At 42.3% G+C, this 12,078-nt stretch overlaps 1 protein-coding gene across 1 annotated transcript in view; it reads right to left on the bottom strand.

Annotated features, from left to right (window-relative positions):
* epb41l3 (erythrocyte membrane protein band 4.1 like 3) overlaps nucleotides 1-12,078 on the bottom strand; it is a 161,987-nt gene that overhangs the window by 107,585 nt on the left and 42,324 nt on the right. The window contains exons 2-3 of the mRNA XM_033020056.1: nucleotides 6,162-6,347; nucleotides 3,209-3,418 (exon numbers count right to left, since the gene is read on the bottom strand). Coding sequence (XP_032875947.1) covers nucleotides 3,209-3,418; nucleotides 6,162-6,332 — 381 coding nt within the window. The 5' untranslated portion in view covers nucleotides 6,333-6,347. The remainder of the gene's footprint in view (nucleotides 1-3,208; nucleotides 3,419-6,161; nucleotides 6,348-12,078) is intronic.

Below are 12,078 nucleotides of genomic sequence, written 5' to 3'. Positions count from 1 at the left end.
AATAGCCTAGGGCCTCTCTTCATCTAAATCCGGCCCTGCTCATCCTTCTAAACTCCAGCGTGTCATCAAACGTTCATCATATGTTAACCCACTCATTCCCTGGATCATTCTTTAAACCTCCTCTGGACCCTCTCCAGAGCTAGCACATCCTTCCTCAGATATCGTGCCTAAAATTGCTCACAATAATCCAAATGCGGCCTGACCAGCGCCTTAAAGAGCCTCAGCATTACATCCCTGCTCTCTTGAAATAAATGCTTCATTACAGTCAGAAGTGAGAAAATTCACTGATGGTTACAATGCTCAACTCCATTCATAACTCTTCGGAAAGTACAGCAGTCCATGGTTGCAGACAGCAAAACCCAAACCTACAATCAGGCACAGGACAACGTGTGGCAAGTAACATTTGGATCACTACAAGAATGTCAAGAGTATTTATTTGTCATTTGTACTGACAAGAGAATAATAAAATTCTTATTTGCAGCAGTTTAACTGATCTGTAAATGCTCTAGGACATAGATAACACATAATACCCAAAATTAAAATAAATTACGGTAATTATCATAATACTGGGTAACCACAAGTGCAAAATCAAAACTCCACAACCAAAGACACAGCACAGAATATATCATAGTTGCAGAGGTTTGTGATGTGCAGTGTTCTAGAGCTTGATGGTTGTTGGGAGGAAGCTGTTCTTGAACTTAGTAGTAATGGTTGTCAGGCTCCTGTATCTACTTCCTAATGGGAGAAGCAAAATGAGAGCATGGCCAAGGTGGTGTGGGCCTTTGAAGATATTTAATATCTCCAGCAAGACAGAATCAAACCACCTCCCTTTGATATATTCCATGAATCACCATTGACTAGAAACTCAAATTGAACACACAAATACCACTGATAGAAGTGGTCCTGAAACGTTGCCTATTTCCTTCGCTCCATAGATGCTGCTGCACCCGCTGAGTTTCGCCAGCATTTTTGTGTACCACTGACCAGGTCAGGGGCTGGGTACCCCGAGGCGAGTGACTCATCTCCTAACATCCCAAATCTTTCAACATCACCTACAAACCACTCGTCAGAAATGCACAGGAATACTCTCCACTTTCATGGAGGAGTGTAGCCAAAATCTGCACTCACTCCAGGAAGTTAAAACCAGCTTGAATAATGTTCTTGACAGTGATCCCATCACTCACCCAAAACATTCATTCCCTCCACCACCAATGGCAGCATTATATGCCAGTTAAGGGGATTAGGTCGCCCCACTGCGGCGAACTAACCTTCGAGTTTAGAAGAGTGTCTTCGACCTTCAAACTCGCAGCATGGTCGAAACGTGGTCCTAGGAGGACCTATCAGGTCGCTGGAACTCTCCTTCATGCTCGAGGGAAGTTCCCGAATACTCGTGGCCTCAGCTAGGTTGCGGAAAATGTTTCAGCATGTTGAAAAAATTTCCGCGAGTAAAATTTGGTCGGCATGGTTCTTTTGAACTCGTAGTGCAGTGGAGTGGGGTCGTTATTTAGTTACAGGCAGTCGAGGGCAGCCGTAGGCAATCTCCTTCACTGACCGGGCATTTTGATTGACTCATTGAAGTTTTCAGGATCAAGGAAAACCTACCGGTACGTTAAATGCCCGCTAAACTTTATTATACTTCTTAAAAGTGTCTCCACTCCTTCTCCCCCCCCTTCTCTCCCTCAAGGACCTACCGTTACTGTGCAGTGGGTGTGAATTTCAGACAGCGCTGCCCCGCTTTCTCTGACCCCCGCCTTTGCGATGTGTGTGTGTGTGTGTGTGTGTGTGTGTGTGTGTGTGTGTGTGTGTGTGTGTCTGTGTGTGTGTGTCTGTGTGTGTGTGTGTCTGTGTGTGTGTGTGTGTGTGTGTGTGTCTGTGTGTGTGTGTGTGTCTGTGTGTGTGTGTGTGTGTGTGTGTGTGTGTGTGTGTGTCTGTGTGTGTGTCTGTGTGTGTGTGTGTGTGTGTGTGTGTGTGTGTGTGTGTGTGTGTATGTGTGTGTCTGTGTGTGTGTGTGTGTGTGTGTGTGTGTGTGTGTGTGTGTGTGTGTGCGTGTGCGCGCACGGTCGGTCGATCCAGCTCGAGGCTTTCCAGGCGCGTGCCCTCGAGCTTGAAGGTCGAAGACACTCTTCTTAACTCGCAGATTAGATCGCCCAAGTGGGACAGCCCCTTTACAGACACACTACCGGTACCTGCCCAATAACTCCTTGGCATCTCTAAATCTGACCATCTTTACCAACAAGGACAGCAGACATATTTGGACATGGCCCTGACTTAGAAATACCTCACCATTCTTTTATTGATCAGCCCCATCTAAATCCTGGAACTCTCCCGAACATCAGTTCTGGAGAAGCTCACTCTGATGGGTAATAAGTGTCTCCAAGGTGAGTGACAAAAAGACCCTGATATTTTGTGAAATGCCGTTCTCATTACCCCAGGTGAAACAGCAAATAATTTCAGCATTGCTCACCATACGATGGAACTTTATTTATCCCAAGAGAGAAATTGGTCTGCCAACAATCATAAAACACACTACGCATGAAATTAAAGTGACAATTGGAAAGGATTGGGGATGGCCAAAGATTGGGAGGAGAGAGAGAGAGAAGGGGGTGGAGTTGTACAGTTTGATAGACACAGGGGGAAAAGGATCTCCTGTGGCGTTCTGTACTGCATCTTGGTAGAACATAGATGCTCTATATATGTCATTTACACATCCTAGCAATATATTTCATCATCTCCACATTTTTCTTACAATACATTAAACTAATTTATAAATACACGAAAAGGGCAATTAAAAAAAATATATATAGTTTGCACAGATTTATATGGCAATATACTTCCAATTTCACATCACCATTCACACAGTAGCATCTGTCACCAACTCCACAACACCAGAAAGCTGCTAATTATTTCTGGCAGCACTTTAGGAGCCTGCAGGTGAACCTTTCCTGTAGTAAAACTATGTACATTTACCAGTGTGTCCCAAATCACACTTTTCACCATGCTCTAAATCTGCTCATTAAAAATAGCTTAAAAGTTCCAGAATGAAACCTGTGGATATTACACCAGGGAGAGTTCAACAAAAAGGTCTAACGAACTGTGCAGCACGGCAACAGAAGGAAATGCGAACTCTGTCAGCTGCACATATTCAGAACATGCAGCAAGTTGCCAATGAGAATGTGGATAATAATGAGAATAGGAATCATCTCCTTACCTCAACCTCGCAGGTATGTTCAGAGCCATCCAGAAGGGTCACTTTGCACAGCATGTTCTTTGGCCTTTTTGCTCCTTTCAGAGGAGATTTGGATAACTTGCTTGAAGAGGATTTTTGGGAGAGTTTGTCGTCCTCAGCCTGGTGGTCTTCCTGCTGACTCACAGTAAGTTTGCCAGAAGCTCCGTCCGCCTCTTTCTCACATTCACCAATCTAATTAGATAATCAAGTGGTTAGTCTTTTAAAAACATGACCATGCAACAGTTCAATGTTCTCGCAATCTACCTTGTGCACCACAGCATTTTCCTCACAAATATCATTTAATCGAGTAAAACATAGCTGAAACCACATTTATGAGATTTAATTAATGTAACCTTATATGGGCAAGTACCTCATTAGAAGTCTGGGAAACTTTCAGAAAATCAAAAATGGATGTAGCAAAATATACAGTCCTCCGTTGCGCATTTTATCTCTATCAGCCCTTCACCAGGGCAACCTAAAATAAATCTCATCATTGTACCATTGCCACCACCTCAGGCAATACCTTTATCCAAGATTAAATGATACAAACTGCCTCAACCTGCCCTCATTGCACATTTGCTAATTAGAGGATATAGTCTTTGCCTATTAGAAGAATTGCTTATCCATGCTGCTAAATGTATGTATTTTTAAATGTTCTATCCTATGCCTAGTTTGCTTAACATGCGGTAATATTACATTTTGGGTTAAAATCAAGTACCACATTCCACAGCAATACCTTCCTTTAATATTAAGCTATCATCCAGGCAGTAGATGGATTGACATTTGTGGGTCAGTTGGCGTGCAGAATCATCCAAGGAACAGACACCCCTTTCAATCAGTTAAAGAAACACTCAGAGCAACAGCTGACTAGGTAACAGTGATGTAACAAACAGGAAGATTAGAGTCCACGTCTCAGTTGGAGTTTAAAACCAGCACAGGCTCGGTGGACTGAATCACCACCTTCTGCGCTGCAGTAGTCTGTGAATCTAAAGATAGTTTTTGCCTCAAGCAGATGTTCCAGCTACACCCATTAGCTACAGCTGTCATGCTTCATATTATCCTAGGGCATTTGCACTATACTGAAAGGTTTTAATGTCATTTTTCATAAGAGGGTGCAAATTGCTCAAGCTACTCTAACATTGACTTAGAGACTGCCTTGTTTGGTTTTTATTTTGTAAACACCGATATTTTATGACTACAAATTGAAGGTGTTCTCTAAATCCACTTCACTTTGGCAACAACAAATTGATGCTGCATATCATAACTGGAAATCAAATCAAATAATTACCAAATACGCATCCAAAACTTCAACTGTAAACAAAATGTGTAATCCTCATTGACCAGAGTCTGTGCATGCAAACTTTCTATTCATGCTGCAACAATTCCTGTTCATTTATATGGTGCCCCGCGAGATATTATCAAAGACCGGCATGAACAAAATAAACACCATGCCTCTTGGAAAAAAAAAAATCACCTACATTTTTATGGTCAGTTAGAAAAGTTGAACTGTATTTAACCACACATGCAAATACGACTCGCTCACGATCATCAATTTTTCCGTTCTAAATCAAGTCATGTATGGAAATCAAAAGTGATGGAGCATACTCCACGAGAGGGGAAATGAATGTCAGACATGAAATGGAATTCATTGACTGAACCAAAAGGACATTAGCACAAGAGCACGACATTTATCCCCCCAGCTCTCCCTCTGCAGACCTTGGCAAAACCATTTCATTCCACTTGTGATTAGGATTGCCTGGAGAATGACAGACTGCTCTAATTAGCAATACACTTGCTCAAATTAAACTAGACCAGGCTCTGGCAATTCTTTGTCTTCATCATTTCTCTGCTCTGAGTGCATAGATATTCACTTAATTTCGGAAAATTTAGTCCAAAACCATGAATAATAGAGGACATGTCAGGGAGTGATTGGAGAAACTCTAGTGCATGAACTGCAGGCATTATAAACTGATCTGCATCAAATGGGAAACCTGTGATTACAAAACTTTTAAAAAGAAACAGGGAGCACATTTTCAGCCAAGCCAACCACTAAAAGCTGCCCGATCTCTTGCTTCACAGTCTGGCACTGGCAGTATTGTCCAAGAGAGCAAGTTTCTGAAATAAACTGTGTCACTGGATCCACGAAAGTAGGGTAAAATCTGCAAATCCACCTTCAGTTTTCATGTAATTTAATGTCAAGCAAGGTGTTAAAAGGAGGCACAAGATGATGAAAGTAATTTCACCTAATATGATGGTGGACAAAAATGCGGGAGAAACTCAGCGGGTGGGGCAGCATCTATGGAGAGAAGGAATAGGCGACGTTTCGGGTCAAGACACTTCTTCATTCACCTAATATGATCTACACTAAAGGTTTAGGAGAGCACTGAAAATAATTCCTGTACTTTCAGCAGATATCATCCCGATAGGCATCTAAACTTATGAGATGATCAAAATGTTATATTATAATTATAATACATTCTATTTTCTTCCACCCCCGACAACAGATTGCAATTGGCACCACTTTCAGCAGGTGGAGCTCCCCCCACACCAATCTTTATGAGACAGCAGAAACCTTTTACAATTGTCATCAATTACCTGGACGACATTTCCTCCCACCCTGGCTTTTGTACAGACACTATACCTTACTGCCATTCCTCCATCTCCTCTCCATCTGTTCCCAATATGTAATTTTCCATGCTGGGACATCAGAGATGTCCCCTTTCTTCAGCAAATGTGATTCTCCTCCTCCCCCCTCTCCAATACTTGGTGTCCTTATGTGTATTGAACAGCATCTGCAGTTTCTTGTTTCTACATTAAATTCAGCACATTTCCTGCACATTAAGCAATTACAATAACTCTGCAGCCTTGCAATTTTTTAAGAATTTAAGCCTTAATTGGCTTCAATCTAAAAGAGATGCCATGAACTGCGACTTGCCAGCTTCTTCCTCTCGGAGGTACCAATTGCTGCTGGGATCCCGTCTACCCCGTCTGCCTGTTGATGCTCAGCACTCTCCTCTTGTTCAGTTGCTGCCTCTTTCTTTTCAGCTGCTTCCTTCTGTTCTTGGTCCTGCTTAGATTCAGAATCTGAACCCGGTTCCGTTGTCATGGTTGTGAATTATTCCTAGAAGACAAATTTATGAAGAAAAATCAGTTCATCGTGCCTCATGTACACAAAAGTTGATTTATTTATTTTACAGCTTCCAAGCATGAAGCTTGCTCTGGAGAGGGATAGGACAAAATAATCCAGAGCAGGGACATGTACCTAGTAGTATCCCAACACTATTTAAAATAATGCAGGAAAACTGTATCTGAGAGACACCGTCCTCTCATTTTTTCTATTCTTTACTGAGGCACGGTTCAGGGCGTAGGTGTTAAAGCAGAAAAAAGCTACACTCAACATTTTAGCTGGAGTTTGGTTTTTGCAGTTCTATGGCATTTTTGCACACAAATGCAAGGCATTTGAGGACACCCTTCACAAATAGTTTCCAATTAATAGAGTGATTAAAAGTTGAAGCCCAGGCAAAATCTGAAATCATAGAAACATAGAAAATAGGTGCAGGAGTAGAACATTCGGCCCTTCGAGCCTGCACATCCATTCAATATGATCATGGCTGATCATCCAACTCAGTATCCTGTACCTGCCTTCTCTCCATACCGCCTGATACCTTTAGCCACAAGGGCCACATCTAACTCCCTCTTAAATATAGCCAATGAACTGGCCTCAACTACCTTCTGTGGCAGAGAATTCCACAGATTCACCACTCTCTGTGCGAAAAATGATTTTCTCATCTCGGTCCTAAAAGATTTCCCCCCTTATCCTTAAACTGTGACCCCTTGTTCTGGACTTCCCCAACATCGGGAACAATCTTCCTGCATCTCGCCTGTCCAACCCCTTAAGTATCAAAAGAAAATGAAAGAGAGCAATGCCCAATTCATGATCTACATTTTTTTTAAATTACTTCCTAAAGCTGGTAACTCAACTATCTGGTCTGTTGACCTTCATAGAAATTGTCACTCATTTCCAAAGATTTTGAATAACATCCTGTCCCACAGAAAATCTTGATTTCCATCAAATCTAATAATTTCTCAATCCTATAATATGTAAATGATGTTATATGTTATAGCAAATTGGACTTCAATATTTCAGTTCTCAACTTCAAAAACCCCACACCTCCACACCAACAAAGTAGAGTTTACATACTCTGTGCCATGCCAATAGTTTTAGCCACATGTTTTTGCCTATAGTGTAGGTATTTGGAACCGAACAGGAGACCCTGCTTATCATCTCTATCAACAAATATTCTAAAGCATATGTCCAAAAATGGCATATTTCTTTATTATTTTTTATATGTGGTACTTTCATCTCGGAAAAAGCAAATTCCAGGTTCTCTCTGCAAAAGTTGACATTAAAGTCAATGCTAACACTATACTATTGTGCCAAGTGGGTGCTGCATTGTCAGTAGTGCCTCATTCAGACGAGGAATTAAATGGGTACATGCAGAAAATCAAGTATTGCTTCAAAGATGGCGGGTGTTATCCCTGGCATTGAGGCTATTTGTCTCTCGCACAACATTAGCAAACAGATTGCCAGGTAATTACTCCACCACTGTCATGGAGCACACGCCGAACTATTGCCTGCTCCGATTCTAACAGTTGTTTTCAAAACAAGAAAGGCTCCAAATTTGGAATGACTTGAAAGTAATAACAAGCACTGAATCTCCAATGAAAGCTCTTTTTGTAAGCATTGCTGGAACACAAGTAGTTGTTTGCAAATTAAAATGGTGGTTAAATCACTTAAATTTATTTGTAATTCATGGGATAACACTATGGGCGCAGCGGTAGAGTTGCTGCCTTTCAGCGCTTGCTGGCGCCAGAGTCCCGGGTTCAATCCTGACTATGGGTGCTGTCTGTACGGAGTTTGTACGTTCTCCCCGCGACCGCGTGGGTTTGCTCCGAGATCTTCTGTTTCCTCCCACACTCCAAAGACGTACAGGTATGTAGGTTAATTGGCCTGGTGTAAAGGGCCTGTCCCACTGTACGAGGTAATTCAAGAGCTCTCCCGAGTTTAAAAAAAAATCAAACTCATGGTAAGTACGTAGAATGTACGTAGCGGGTACGTCGGAGCTCGGGACGTCTCTTAGCAGCTCGTAACACTAACGGCAGGTACTCGGGAAATATGTTGAAAAATGTCCACGAGAGCCCCGAGTACCTAAGAGCGGCTATTACCGTAATTCTCCGAGTTTGAATCAGGAGAAACTCGGAAGAACTCTTGAGTTACCTCGTACGATGGGACAGGCCCTTAAGTGTAAATTAAATCTAGTGCGTGTGGGATAGTGTTAATGTATGGGGATTACTGGTCAGCGCGGACTCGGTGGGCTGAAGGGCTTGTTTCCACGCTGTATCTCTAAACTAAAAACTACAAATTCTACAATATCCCACAACGATTATAAACACATGACCACCAATCTAGTCTACTCATTAGTCAAGAAATATAGTCAACATGGGAAAAATATTGGCAAATTTCACTTTACCGCTTCCCTATAAAAACAATTTTGGGACCACATTCTGCTGCAAGACCCTGAGCACCGTTATATGCAGAAGGATCTTGGAGTCCAAGTTCATAGATCACTAAAGGTGGCAACACAAGTAGATATGGTGATAAAGAGGCATATGGTATTATGCCTGCCTTCATTGCTGGGTACATTGAGTGTCAGGATATTGGATCATAATGCAACTCTATACGACTTGGGTTAGGCAGCATTTGGAATATTGCATGCAGATCTGGTTACTCTTTTGCACAATAGATGTGAAAGCTTTGGAGAGAGTGGTGATGTAGATGACCAGAATTGGATGGTGTCATATACAGGGAGAGACTGGACAAACTTGGATTGGTTTATCTGAAATGGAGGTCAAAGGGAGACTTGACCGAACTATATGAAACCATGACAGGCATCGACAGAGTAGACAGTCAGCACCTTTTTCCAACAGTGGCGGACATAGCTATAACGTGAGAGAGGTAAAGTTTAATGGAGATGTGCGAAGCAAGTTAAAAATTAAAATATTTTGGCGGTCGCAAGAACGACAATTAAGTTTAGTAACTTATTTTATTCTCAAAACAGCTTCTTAGCTCACAGGTTCTTACAACACGTCTGGCCACAACGGTGGTCAGCACTCAACTGCCGCGCGAAAGCGAAACCGCGCGAAAAACTAGCAGCCCCTCCCGAGTCACGTGACCACGGCTTCCGAATGCCGGGTTCGATACCAGCAGGCGCGGTTACAATATGATTAATATACAGAGGGCGATGGGGGCCTGGAACACATTGCCAGAATGTGGGCAGAAATGATTGTTGCTTTTAAGAGACTTTTGGATAGGCACGTGGAAATGCAGGGAATAGAGGGATATGGATCATGTGCAGACAGATGAGATCAATTCAGCTATGCATCATGTTTGGCATAAACATTGTGGCTGAAGGGCCCATTCCTGTGCTGTACTGTTCTATGTTCTTATGTGAAACAAAGCAATCAGTGCTTATTGTTAACAGTCTGTCAAAATGTTTATCTAAAGTACACCAATATTACAAGCAGGAAAGTAACAAAAAAATGACAGAAATAAGAAAATGAAGATTGCGATTTTAGAAATGAACACTGAACAAAAATAAATAGAGATGTATTTTATCAATTACCTTGATTCTTAAACAAAATCTCCAAAGCAGGTTAGGAGCGGCATATAGTGTGGCGCAGCGGTAGAGTTGCTGCCTTACAATGCCAGAAACCCCAGGTTTAATCCTGACTATGGATTATGTCTGCGCTGAGTTTATATGTTCTCCCTGTGACCTCATGGGGGTTGTCTAAGTGCCTCCCACACTACAAAGGCGTACAGGTTAATTGCGGTTGATAACTTGAAATTGACCCTAGTGTGTTCTGTAGGAAGGAACTGCGGATGCTGGTTTACACCGAAGATAGACACAAAATGCTGGAGTAACTTAGCGGTACAGGCAGCATCTCTGGATAGAAGGAATGGGCGACGTTTTGGGTCGAGACCCTTCTTCAGACCTGCACTTTGTGTCTTTTTTAAATCTTAAGTGTTACAGGGCAGCACAGTGGCATAGCGATAGAGTTGCTGCCTTACAGCGCCAGACACATGGGTTTGATCCTGATTATGGGTGCTGACTGTACGGAGTTTGTACGTTCTCCCCATGGCAACGTGGGTTTTCTCCGGGTGTTCCAGTTTCCTCCCACACTCCAAATGCATACAGATCTGTAGGTTAATTGGCTTTGGTAAAAATGGTTACATTTTCCCTTGTGTGCAGGACAGTGTTAGTTTACAGGGTGATCGTGGTCAGAGGAGAGGGAGACACAGAGATAAGGAAGTGCAAGGTGTGACAACAAGACATCAAAGGGGATGAGACTCAAGGAAAAAGTAGAATAGATCATTGTATATCGGAGGTGACAACGAAACCTACAGAGATAAAATGTAATCAAGGGGACAGCCAGACTGATCAGAGAACGAGGAACGGGGAGGGATGGAGAGGGAAAGCAAGGGTTACTTGAAGTTAGAGGTCAATATTCATACCGCTGGGGGTGTAAGCTGCCCAAGCGAAATATGAAGTGCTAAGTATGTGTTCGTACACGAGGTGATCGTTGGTCGGCACGATTAGGTGGGCCGGGGGGGTCTGTTTAAGCGCTGTTAATCTCAAAGTATTTTCAAAAGAAAATATAAACTGGTTTTCAGTTCTTATCAAACAGATTTCTAGTGGTTTGAATAGAGATTTTTTTTTTAAATATAGAAAGTCAATTATGTGAGTGGAAATCTCACAAAACATTTTTTGGTACTGAGTAACATTCAATAATCTTTAAATTTCCGCTTCTACTAATCGAGCAATGGAATTCTGCTTTGAGCTCTTTTTTTTAAGCAAAAAAAGATTCTTCATCCACAAAATTAATTTTCACTGAAAATTTCTGAAGAGATTCCACTGCTATATCTGCTTCTATTATATATATATTTGCCATGAAATATTTATTTGTAATTCAACAGGTCAGATTTGGCAGTTTTTTTGTTGGGGAAATGTGCATTCATCCTAAACGCTGACCCCCCCCCCCCCCCCCCCTCTAATAGCTTTATCGTACAAGAAAACCCATTTATAGATTCTAGTAAATTGTGACGGTGGAGTGAAAGCATCCCGCAGGAAACGTCTGACCTTGTTAGGCACGTACAGACCGGCAAAACAATACGCAAAGCGAGGATTTGAAATTATGAATTCTGAAGAAACCACCTAAACCAAAGCCATCTGTTGTCAACTCGGGTAGGCTGATAATGTGCTCCGCACAATATCGTGGTTCTCTGGTCTGGCACTTTGGATTAAAGTTCAACCCATATAATTTCCACACTAGAATGCAAACATTACAATTAAAAATTGCCCAGGGTAATGAAGTTTAACAGTATTGCTCGGTTCGTAATCTTATGAATGGAGACTAATCAGATTCCATTACTCACAAGGCAAGTCTGCCCACGGCTATTTTCATGGATTTTGGCCAAAGTATCTACCATAAGGGCACCACACAGTAGTTTAGCAATGATAGAAGCGCTCTGCTTAACTGCAGTGTCGGTTATCGTCCGATCCCCCCCCCCCTACTCACCGTGATTAGCTTACCCCACCCTCCTGCACTCCGCAAGTGCTTCTAAACCCCGCATCCAAATAACTCTTCTTGCTGTGCTCTGCTGTCTTGCTCCACTTAAGTACTCCACTCCAAACAACTCCACTTGCTGTGCTCGTCCAGTCTGACAAGGCGCCATATTGGGGTGCACCACTCCTTGGCACCAGTTAAATGAGGCTCAAGCATTTAAAAAAAAG

Source organism: Amblyraja radiata, chromosome 4 (genome assembly GCF_010909765.2).
Source record: "Amblyraja radiata isolate CabotCenter1 chromosome 4, sAmbRad1.1.pri, whole genome shotgun sequence".
Classification (NCBI taxonomy): domain Eukaryota; kingdom Metazoa; phylum Chordata; class Chondrichthyes; order Rajiformes; family Rajidae; genus Amblyraja; species Amblyraja radiata.
The sequence above is the reverse complement of the archived record's forward strand: the minus strand, read 5'-3'. Positions and strand labels throughout refer to the sequence as shown.